General features: G+C 44.4%; 1 protein-coding gene across 1 annotated transcript in view; it reads right to left on the reverse strand.

The window, feature by feature from the left end:
- mtnr1al (melatonin receptor type 1A like) overlaps positions 1-12484 on the reverse strand; it is a 31494-nt gene extending 19010 nt beyond the window's left edge. Inside the window, exon 1 of the mRNA XM_067995797.1 lies at positions 12301-12484. Within this exon, the coding sequence (XP_067851898.1) occupies positions 12301-12484 (184 nt within the window). The remainder of the gene's footprint in view (positions 1-12300) is intronic.
- Positions 12485-12779: the final 295 nt, after the last annotated feature.

Below are 12779 nucleotides of genomic sequence, written 5' to 3' on the forward strand. Positions count from 1 at the left end.
GGGCAATTAGGGATGGACAATAAATGCTGGCCTTGCCAGTGACGCCCACATCCCATGAACAAATAAAAAAACACTTCGGAGATATGCAGTAGGCACTTATCTGATATAAAGTAGCTGGTATCCAAGAGGAATTCCCATCGGACAGCCTGTATGTACACAACATTATGACACAGATATTATTGAGCTGAATGGACATGGGTTCGTTCCCAAGTTACAGTTTAGATTTGGGAGGAAAACCATCATTTTTTCCTTCAAACAGGTAACAGCTTTTATCTAAACAAATCAAATATTGTCTCTGTGAAAGGCACAGATCAATGAGATTAGAAATAGGTTTCTGGAGTCAGGTGTCAGACAAACTGCGATCAGAAATCTTTCCACAAAGCTCTAAACATCAGAAATATAAATGATGTTCTCTCAGCTTCTCTGAACAATAGTAACAAATCAAATTACTCGACCAGTGTCAGCAGAGTGTTGTACTTTATTGATAGATCCTGTGAGCAAACAAAAAAAAAGCATCAGGCTTCAATCCTGTATTCTGGAAGATTTTGTAGAGCTGCAATTTCAATCTGTGTGGTGTTGTAATTATCACAAATATGATATTTGTAGCAATATCTGAGAAATTTGCCATAATTTTTTTTTATGACTTGAATCACACTGTGCTGTAGAACACCAGGGTTCGGAGATTTCTGGGCTTGGAGAGGGCGGAAGCAATATTGCTGCCAGGGAAGGGTTAGGAATTTGAGGTAGAGCCCAGTTACCCTTGGATTCTGCCTTGTTTGCATCCGGCTCTTTAAATAAGAATGGGGGCGGGGGGGGTGGCCCAAATCACCAACCACACCTTCCCTACCACACCGTCCAAACCTCACCATTCCAACATCCCACGCCCATTGTCCCAACACTATAGTCCCAACACCCCACCCCATCGTCCCAACACCTCACCCCATCGTCCCAACATCCCACCCCATCGTCCCAACACCCCACACCCATTGTCCCAATCCCATCGTCCCAACACCCCAACCCATCGTCCCAACACCCCACCCCCATTGTCCCAACACCCCATCCCCATCGTTCCAACACCTCACCCCCATCGTTCCACTCCCATCATCCCAACACCCCATCGCCATCGTTTCAACACCCCACGCCATCGCCCCAACATCCCACCCTGATCGTCCCACTCCCATCATCCCAACACCCCAATCCATTCATCCCAACACCCCACCTCCATCGTCCCACTTCCGTCGTCCAAACATCCCACCCCCATCGTCCCACCCCTATCGTTCCAACACCCCAGCCTCATCATCCAAAACCCATCGTCCCAACTCCCCACCTACATCAACCCAACACCCCACCCCATCATCCAAAACCCATCGTCCCAACACCACACCCCCATTGTCCCAACCCCATCGCCCCATCACCCCAACAACCCAACCCCATCATCCTAACACCCTACGCCATCGCCCCAACATCCCACCCCGTTGCCCCAACAATCCACCCTATCACTCCAACAACTCAACCCCATCGCCCCAGCATCCCACCCCATTGTCTCAACACCCCACCCCATTGCCTCAACATCCCACCCCATCGCCCCAACACGCCCCACCCCATCTCCCAACAGCCCACTCCATCATCCCAATGCCACACCCTCATCGTCCCAATACACCACCCCCATTGCCCCAACACCTCACCCCCATCATCCCAACATCCCACCCCCATCATCCCAACATCCCACCCCTAATATCCCAACATGCACCCCATCGTCCCAACGCCCCACCCCACCGACCCAATACCCACCCTATCATCCCAATGCCCCACCCCATCATCCCAACGCCCCACCCTATCTCAGGCTTCACTGACTTTAAAATGCCTCAGCAAAACTTACACCTACTGCTGGAATTCCAGGAAAGGCCGCAGAGGCTTGAGGGAGTTGGTTGGTCGATCACAGAGGGAATCGATTACATGTTTTAAAAATTGTGCATGCCTCCCTTTTGAGTTGAAGACCATTCCTCCCTTTCATCTGGCCCCTTGATAAGTCTCGGTGGTCCCTCGACCCGACCGGCATTGGGAAACTGCCTTCTGCCAGAGAGATCGGAGAAGGTGTTGCTGAAGCACCCCAGTCATGTAAATGACCCGAGCCTGGGTTTTGGGGTGGCCGCTCCGCCTTGGGGCTGGGGCTAGGGTAGAGAAGGGTTCCACTCCACTCTGCACACACAAGTTCGGCAGAGTGGGTTCCCAGGAACTTTGGAGACTAGGAATGAAACATCCCCTCATGTATCATTCAAACTCTCATATGAGGTAAGCCTGAAAGTTGAATAGTTAGCCTGTAAGAGTGGGACACCCAAAAAGCAGCTGTAAGTGACTTTACTTGATTACCAAAATCCATTAAAAACCTACCATTATACAAGAGGGTTCAAGTGGTATCATTGAGATTTTTCCATATTCTGAGCTTTAAAATGAGATCCACTCTGAATAATACTAGTGCCAGTTAAAAAGCTACTTAAGAGCCCCACAATCTGGAGTGGCTGTATAATAAAATCAGAAAATGTTGGAAATACACAGCAGGTTTATTAGCATGTGAAAAGGGAAAAGATAGGTTAAGGTTTCAGGTCTGATGCATTAATACCAGACCCACTTGCGAGTTTATAGCCAGTTCCACAAATCAAAACTACTATATAACACAAGCTAGTTTTCTGCATTTTCTTCTCCAAATGACTGAGGATTACTCAATAATGTTATTATAATGTTACTGTGATGAAATAAACTCTGGTCTGGTTTGATTGAGATGTTTGTTTTGTGTTTAGTAACCTTGCATTGAAAAATTGTATATCAAAGCAATAATTACAAACTTTGTTAATTTTGTTACAGGGGACTTGTACTCTAGCCATGACCTGCGCTGCCACCTATTGTTTACGCTGAGCATTTCCTGGCAATTCATTCACAACTAGTAAAGCGTGGCTAGTTTGTAAATCATATATATGTGCAATGCTGTAGACTAGTTAATCTCTATGCAAAACTTTATAAGTTTTGCCGTTCCTTCATTGTCGCTGCGTCAAAATCCTGGAACTCCCTACCTAACAGTGCTGTGTGAGTCCCTTCACCACATGGACTGCACCGGTTCAAGAAGTCCCACCACCTTCTCAAGGGCAACTAGAGATGGGCAATAATTACTGGCCTTGTTAGTGATGCCCACGTCCCAAGAATGAATGAGAAGAAAGTGGTAGAGCAGCCATTGACTTGTGTAGTATTTCAGATGAAGGCAGCAATGGCCAGATAAATGGTGCCTCACCTTTTGCAAAGAATGTCTCTCCCATATCAAGCCCACCTTGCATGTGCGCCAGCATCCATTTTCATGAATTTGTGTACTCCACTCATCTCCAGCCATTACCTGAACTTGTGTGTTCAGTGGATTTAACAAAAGATGGCACATATTCATTCAGAGAGAGATGCCTTTTTAGTAAATGACTCTCCCACAGACAAAAGCATCTGACTGGACACTCATTTCATCAAGTGCTGCTTAGGTCATATCTGATCTCACAAATGTAGAAAGCTTTAATAAACATGGCCTTATTGAACAAATAAATCCACTTGGTGCTATTTGATGCTGAATGTTATTAAAGTAAATCCAATGAATCGTCCTTGATTCTGAATAAACAAATAGTTAATTGGGTACTGCAAGTGTAGGTAATAAGCCTGAGAAGGAAAACTAACGATACTCCCAAGGGGGAATAATTTATTCATGACTAATAGATAACAGGTTAACCATTTCCTCCTCCGTGTTCCTGTGACAGAATGGTCAAGCAGCAGTTGTGCTGCATTGTGAGCCTAAATGTTAACTAATGAGATTCCCAACAAAATTGAAACTCTTGACTCTTGCAGCTATGTAGTGAGAAAAGAAGAGATTAATAAATGTCTCCTGCTCAGCCTACTGTAAGTAGGAAAAATGGCAAAGTATCAAACTACACTGAGACAGAATAAATTGAGGAGTAGACTGGGAAAACATCGCTTGTAAAAGCCTGCCCCACTCTCGTGATGCCTGGAGCACCATGACTAGACACTTCCTACCCACCAGCAGCCATGTAATCTACTGGGAGAGGCAAAACAACAAAAAATCCCAGGGCCAATAGTGGGAGGGGGATCTGGAAAATTCCACCTCAGAGGAGATATTTAAATTTTGTGTAGTTTTCCTTCCCTCATGGAGGCCCACCATTTCAGGACTACGGGTTGAACAGGCAGCTACTTAGCTGACAAGGTGGTGGTGCTCCCCAGGGGTCAGTACTAGGACCATGCATTTTTGATATATATTAATGACTTGGACTTGGGTGTACAGGGCACAATTTCAAAATTTGCAGATGATACAAAACTTGGAAGTGTAGTAAAGAGTGAGGAGGATAGTCATAGACGTCAAGAGGACATAGACAGGCTGCTGGAATGGGCGGACACATGGCAGATGAAATTTAACACAGAGAAGTGCGAGGTGATACATTTTGGCAGGAAGAACGAGGAGAGGCAATATAAATTAAATGGTATAATTCTAAAGGGGGTGCAAGAACAGAGAGACCTGGGGGTACATGTGTACAAATCTTTGAAGGTGACAGGGCAAGTTGAAGAAGTAGTTTAAAAAGCGTACGGGATCCTGGGCTTTATAAATAGAGGCTTAGAGTACAAAAGCAAGGAAGTTATGTTGAACCTTTATAAAACACTGGTTCGGTCACAGCTGGAGTATTGTGTTCAATTCTGGGCACCGCACTTTAGGAAGGATGTCAAGGCCTTAGAGAGGGTGCAGAAAAGAATTACTAGAATGGTTCCAGGGATGAGGGACTTCAGTTACGAGGATAGACTGGAGAAGCTGGGGTTGTTCTCCTTAGGGCAGAGAAGGTTGTGAGGAGATTTGATAGAAATGTTCAAAATCATGAAGGGTTTAGTTAAAGTAAATAGAGAGAAACTGTTCCTATTGGCAGAAGGGTCAAGAACCAGAGGACACAGATTTATGGTGATTGGCAAAAGAACCAAAGGCGATATGAGGAAAAATTTTTAACACAGCAAGTGGTTATGATCTGGAATGCGCTGTCTGAAAGGGTGGTGAAAGCAGATTCAATCATGGCTTTCAAAAAGGAATTGGATAAATACGTAGGGCTACGGATAAAGAGCGGGGCAATGGGACTTTTTTTTATTCGTTCATGGGATGTGGGCGCCGCTGGCGAGGCCGGCATTTATTGCCCATCCCTAATTGCCCTTGAGAAGGTGGTGGTGAGCCACCTTCTTGAACCGCTGCAGTCCGTTTGGTGACGGTTCTCCCACTGTGCTGTTAGGAAGGGAGTTCCAGGATTTTGACCCAGTAAAGAGCAGGTACGGGCTCACTGGGCCAAATGGCTGTGCTGATTAAGCGGAGGCTTTAAAAATCATTTTCCAAACTTCACTGGATACAGGTGTAGTGCCGGAGGATTGGAGGACTGCTAATATTGTACCGTTGTTTAAAAAGGGAGCGAAGGATAGACCGAGTAATTACAGGCCAGTCAGCCTAACCTCGATGGTGGGCAAATTATTGGAATCAATTCTGAGGGACAGGATAAACTCACTTAGAAAGGCATGGACTAATCAAAGACAGTCAGCACGGATTTGTTAAGGGGAGGTCGTGTCTGACTAACTTGGTTGAATTTTTCGAGGAGGTGACAAGGAGGATCGATGAGAGTGCAATTGATGTAGTCTACATGGATTTTAGTAAGGCGTTTGACAAGGTCACACATGGCAGATTGGTCAAAAAAGTAAAGGCCCATGGGATCCAAGGGAATGTGGCAAATTGGATTCAAAATTGGCTCAGTGGCAGGAAGCAAAGGGTAATGGTCGATGGGTATTTTTGCGACTGGAAGGCTGTTTCCAGTGGGGTGCTGCAGGGCTCGGTCCTTTGCTTTTTATGGTATACATTAACGATTTGGACTTAAACGTAGGGGGCATGATTAAGAAATTTGCGGATGACACAAAGATAGACCGTGTAGTTGATAGTGAGGAGGAAAGCTGTAGACTGCAGGAAGATATCAATGGACTGGTCAGATGGGCAGAAAAGTGGCAAATAGAGTTCAATCTGGAGAAGTGTGAGGTAATGCATTTGGGGACAGCAAACAAGGCAAGGGAATACACAATTAATGGGAGGATACTGAGAGGTGTAGAGGTAGTGAGGGACCTTGGAGTCCATGTCCACAGATCCCTGAAGGTAGCAGGACAGGTAGATAAGGTGGTTAAGAAGCCATATGGAATGCTTTCCTTTATTAGCCGAGGCATAGAATATAAAAACAAGGATGTTATGCTGGAACTGTATAAAACACTAGTTAGGCCACAGCTTGAGTACTGCACACAGTTCTGGTCACCACATTACAGGAAGGATGTAATTGCACCAGAGGGAGTGCAGAGATTTACGAGGATGTTGCCAGGACTGGAGAATTTTAGCTATGATGACAGATTGGATAGGTTGGGGTTGTTTTCCTTGGAACAGAGGAGGCTGAGAGGTGATTTGATTGAGTTGTACAAAATTATGAGGAGCCTAGTTAGAGTGGATAGGAAGGACCTATTTCCCTTAATGGAGGGGTTAATAAGCAGGGGACATAGATTTAAAGTGATTGGTAGAAGGATCAGAGTGGAAATGAGGAAATATTTTTTCACCCGGAGGGTGGTGGGGGTCTGGAACTCACTGCCTGTGAAGGTGGTAGAGGTAGAAACCCTCAACTCATTTAAAAAATACCTGGATGTGCACCTGAAGACCCGTGACCTGCAGGGCTGCAGACCAAATCTGGGCAAGTGTGATTAGGCTGGGTGGCTCGTTTCTGAGCCGGCGCGGTCATGATGGGCCAAATGGCCTCCTTCTGTGCCGTAAATTTTCTATGATTCTAACATAAGAACATAAGAACATAAGGAATAGGAGCAGGAGTAGGCCATACGCCCCCTTGAGCCTGCTCTGCCATTCAATCAGATCATGGCTGATCTTCGGCCTCAACTCCACTTTTCCGCCTGATCCCCATATCCCTTCATTCCCCTAGAGTCCAAAAATCTAACCATCTCAGACTTGAATATATTCAGTGACTCAGCTTCCACAACCCTCTAGGGTAGAGAATTCCAAAGATTTACAACTCTCTGCGTGAAGAAATTCCTCCTCATCTCAGTCTTGAATGGCCGACCCCTTATCCTGCAACTATGCCCCCTAGTTCTAGACTTTCTAGCCAGGGGAAACAATCTCTCAGCATCTACCCTGTCAAGCCTCCTAATAATCTTATATGTTTCAATGAGATCACCTCTCATTCTTCCAAACTTCAGAGAGAATAGGCCCATTCTATTCATCCTGTAGAGACCAAATCTATATGCAGTACTCCAGGTAAGGTCTCACTAAAGCCCTATACAACTGTAGCAAGACTTCTTTACTCTTGTACTCCAACCCCCTTGCAATAAAGGCCAACAAGCCATTTGCTTTCCTAATTGCCTGCTGTACCTGCATACTAACTTTTTATGTTTCTTGTACGAGGACACCCAAGTCTCTCTGAACAACAACATTTAATAGTTTCTCACCATTTAAAAAATATTCTGTTTTTCTATTCTTTCTACCAAAGTCAATAACCTCACATTTCCCCACATTATACTCCATCTGCCATTAAATTTAAAACAGAGCTGAAATTTGAGGCACGTGGCCTCATTAAAATATTTAAATTATGGACCTGCCTCTGGAGAACTGGTTAGTCACCCGTCCCCCCTCCGTTAAAACGGGCATGTTGGAAGCAGGTTGGGGTCAGGATTCCTGCTTTTTAATTTTTAACCCCCCGCGGGTCTCTCCCCCACCCCATCCTGGGGGTTAAAATTCCCCACATCATTCTCTGTAACATCATGACGATGACAACAACAACAACAACTACTTGCATCTATATAGCGCCTTTAATGTAGTAAACCATCCCAAGGCGCTTCATAGGAGTGTTATCAAACAAAATTTGACACCGAGCCACAAAAAGAAATATTGGGACAGGTGACCAAAAGCTTGGTCAAAGAGGTAGGTTTTAAGGAGTGTCTTAAAGGAGGAGAGAGAGGTAGAGAGGCGGAGAGGTTTAGGGAGAGAATTCCAGAGCTTGGGGCCTAGGCAGCTGAAGGCACGATGCCAAAGGTGGAGCGATGAGATTCGGGGATACGCAAGAGGCCAGAATTGGAGGAGCGCAAAGATCATGAAGGGCTGTAGGGCTGGAGGAGGTTACAGAAACAGGGAAGCGTGAGGCCATGGAGGGATTTGAAATTAAGGATGAGAATTTTTAAATTTTTAAATTTTGCAACTCGTAATAGAGCAAGATTCATGCCAGGTATACTACACACTCAATAGTTACTGTCCAAAATTGGCAGTGCAGTATAACTGCAGCCTATGTGATAACTCAGACAGCCTGAGGCACAAAACTCACAGACTTTCTGACTGAAACTCAATGAACCTGTAGCTAAAGTGTATTTTCTGTCTCAAGGTCTGAGAGAGGAAGTATAATTAGTTATAAGAAAGTATCTTCACCTGGAGCAGGAACATAATTAAACTAAACAATCCAAAGGACATATTAGGCATTCATCACTAGCATTATCACTCTTTAAGAATTGGTCTAGGCGTTGCAGATCATTCCTGGGTATCAACCTTATCTTTAAATGTAATCAGTGGAAGTAATCACAACAAACCTTGGCAGGCTATTAGTATCATTTGGCTATTAGCTCCTTTTATTATGAAACCACATCTAAACAGTGGAAAAAGCTCACATGGTTCAGATGAAATGACTATAAAAACATTCATATTTTCCCATTTATTTTCCTTTCTCATAATCTTTGATTTGCTAACTGTATGACTCAAGCCCTTAAAAGGAAAGATGATACATCAAAATCTTTAGCATAAATTATGTTTCTGTTTTCATACAGATCAATATAATGCATTCTATTACTAGTTTGAAATAACATTGGACTCAAAAATTGTTAAATAATACTTACACATCTCACATTAAAAATGGAACAAGCCCATTGTTAACAGCAGTCCAACACCCCAATACACCAAAAAGCTCCTTGTCTATTTTCCCTTCTCCATTTTGTACGTTATTTCACCTGACTCTCCCTCCCTCTCAAGAATCTCTGTCAAGGAATTAAGGACAAACATGGACTACCTCATACCTAAGGAAGGCTATAGGGAGCCAGGTAGGTTACAATCCAAGATCTAACAATAACCATTATTAAATTTGAAGCTTTAGAGAACAGCATAACAGAATATAAAATAGATTTTTGTTTTAAAGGCATCTATTTCCCTGTCATAACATCATGCTTTGCATATAATAGGGCCCTGGTTTGTTCACCACTTAAATATCATGTACATCAATGACTTTTAAAAGTTAAAAATAAAAAAAACAAAAATGTTTAAAAATCAAATATTCGAAATAAAATGAAGACTATTAATCCTGAATTCTGATATGGATAATCATTCAAGTTAGTGCATTCCTTGCTGACTTGAGTCGATTCAAATTATTTGCTAAAGCTTTCATTCGCCAGAAGGAACGGATTTTACTGCTGGTGATGAGGAGAGCGGTGAATAAACTAATACAAATTTTACCTTCACATTTAAGTGTTACTAGAGCACAAAGACTTTATAATAAATATGGAAACTTTTAGGGAGGGTGAAGTGTTTAAGAGAAGTCCTATCTGTGCTATTAGTGGAGGAATGCTTCCTCTCTGTTCAGTTATTAGTTTTTATTTTAAAGTTGTATGATGCTAAATTTGGCCGTGTAGCGCCCACTGTTTCGGCGCTACGCAACCTCACGAATAACCAAGATGGCGTCTTGGAAGCGGACCCGTGCTTCTAGCGTGAAGTGCGCTGGATGCCAGCTTGGTAAAGGGTTTAGTGCATGTGCAGATAACGAACGCCGGTATCACGTAAAGTAAAGAGAATATGCGTTTGATCTGTGTGCAACGCTGATTTAAAGTGCTGGACACCATTTTGACACATAATGTTCCACTCAATGCACTGTCTTAACCACAACCATCCCAACATGTCTTAAAGTGCATGAAGGGCCCCCGACAACGCTATTTAAAGGGACCATTTAGGATTTACAGGTTAGTTGCTGGATTATTCCTCCTGGCTGCTGATGCATTTGGACCTGTTTTTGGAGGTCTCCTATACTTGAATACGAGGACGAGGGGACATAGCATAACATTTAGAGCCAGGATGTTCAAGAGTGAAGTTAGGAAACAAAGGGTGGGAGAAGTTTGGAACTCTCTTCTGCAAATGGCAGGTGATGCTAGCTCAATTGTGAATTTTAAGTCTGAGGTTGACAGATTTCTGTGAACTAAGGGCATTAAGGGATATGGGGCTAAGGCAGGTGTATGGAGTTAGGTCACAGATCAACCATGATCTCACTGAATGGCAGAACAGGCTCAAGGGGCTAAATGCCACTGCCACTTGCTGCCTTCTGTTATGAACCACTGTCTCCTGCAAGAAAGCGAGAAGTGTATCTGGGTGATGTGCCTGTCATGGCAATAACTGCCAGTGTGTGTGACCTGTGTGTTGCTGGCTTGCAACAGTGGTAATGTGTGAGGGTGAGAGGAAGCATCTGATTGGAAGAGTTGAGTATTGGTTGAAAGAGTTTGTTGGTAGGTGGGTGATGGGGGATGTAGTGTGTGGAGCAGTGGATGCAGCTAGTGGTGCAGTTGGTAGGAGACGCCACTTGACAGTTGGCCTCACTCACCTTGACCGCTCATGTCAATGTATTGAACTTCTTCCTGCACTGCATCTATGTTCGTGGTGCTCCTGGCATTAACTGCGTCCCCTATTGCCTCCCACTTCCTTTTGAGCATATGTCAGGAGGGCCTCTTGCCCCCCTGCGGATACAGGCTGCCCATCCTTCTGTCCACCTCTTGCACCAAGGCCTATAGTGCATCAGCAGAGAACCTTAGTGCACGCTCTCTTGCAGGCCTGGTACCAAATCGGACTGGCAGATTGGTGAGATCTGGCATGCAGATTGGAGGATGTGGGATTTAGTGGTGTGCAACCTTTATTCAATGTTTTAACATAAGTCAACAGTTTGTAAATGTATTTTACGTGTGTGATGTCTGATCTCCGTTCAGACTCCGTGCAGACCCGTATCTTATTTTTAGCAAATAAAAGGTACCGGCTACCTTTTTTTTAATTCGTTCATGGGATGTGGGAGTTGCTGGTAAGGCCAGAATTTATTGCCCATCCCTAATTGCCCATGAGAGATGCAGGCTGCCTATAAGATCTTCGGGCTCCCTCTGCTGGTGGAAAGTGTGAACGTCATGGAATCCTCTGGTCAAGGCCTAGTTTTTTCGCATGCACGAGGTACGTTCTCTGGTAGCACGAATGTCCCGTGCTACCTGCGACAGGTCGACCGGGCGTGGATTAATCGCGCAATGAAATGCCTGCGCCCATTTTCGAAGGTTAACCAATTTATCCCCCACTGTGAGCTCATATCGCGGACACTCATTTCAGACTATCGTTTTTAAAGCTAACCTCTAATGTGACATTCCCTTGGCTATTACAAGATTGTCAAATCATTTGTGCCGATCCTTCCTTAACACAAGCAACTAGTAAGCACTGCCACCCCAACTTCGGGTGTAAAAACTGCCAAGAGCTGTAGCCAATGTGACATCCTATATGTAAAAGATCGTAATCCTTCTCACAAATGAACAATGTGCCCAGTCTCTTGGCTACATTGACAAAATCTACTGAAATTGACCAGAAATTGCAATTACATCATCTCCGTACCCAATTCAGTAAAATTTGATATCATTAAGAAAGACTTGCATTGATATAGTGCCTTTCACAACTTCAGGACATGCCAAAGCGCTTTACAACCAATGAAATACTTTTGAAGTGTAGTCACTGTTGTTATGTAGGGGAAGGCTGCAGCCAATTTGCACTTATCACTAATTATAATATTGTGAGATAACCACTTTAACTGTTTTTTTAACTTGTGCTTGGTTTCATCAAAGGAAAGTGGATCATCGAATATTTACAATGTGTCAGCACTCGAGTCTAACACTAGGCTGAGTTAAAGGTGGGAGGGGATTAGACGGAGGGGAGTAGGTGGGATTGAAGGGAGGGAGGGGTCAGCTTGGTGATCCAGGATCTAACTACATCTCAAACTCTTGTCTTTCAACTCGGAGCTGTGTTAACGGACACAAGTCTAGTCTGGGCGGTGCCGATAGACTCCTACAGTCAGGTCTTTAGGCTGGTCAGTCTGTGACCTGATTTGGTTAAAGTCCACTCCCTCCCTCTCCTCATAAAGTTAACGCGAAAGAACTTGCCTGCTTTCCGCAGTTTCTTATTTCTGAACACTGACACGACGACCAGTAAGTTGCCGAGTATATCGACCACGATGGTGAAGATGAGGACACTAGCCAGAGTGCTGATCACCCAAGGGCGCCTGTCAAGGAGCCTCTCTCCGTCTCCAATGGAGAGATTCTTCGGCAAGATCCTGTTCCCATTCATCGCACGTCACATCATATTAGGGAATCACTGACAGAAATATCGATCTGTAAGATGAATGGCGAGGGTTGGAGATTGATCCCAGACACTCCGGCAACACACGGAACTTGTGCTGTGTAGAGGCTTTGAGCAGGAAAGGCAGTTTAGAAGGTATTCTTTCATGCAGCTTCAGTCCGTTGAAAGTCCTTCCACCTGCGCCTCTACACTTCACTCAGGTCCTCTCCGGTTAGTTGACCATGTCTCTCTTCCGCTGTCCCCTTTCTGGTCAGGCGGTGCATTTGCCTCGCTCCTCTCCTCT

Source organism: Heptranchias perlo, chromosome 14 (genome assembly GCF_035084215.1).
Source record: "Heptranchias perlo isolate sHepPer1 chromosome 14, sHepPer1.hap1, whole genome shotgun sequence".
Taxonomy (NCBI): domain Eukaryota; kingdom Metazoa; phylum Chordata; class Chondrichthyes; order Hexanchiformes; family Hexanchidae; genus Heptranchias; species Heptranchias perlo.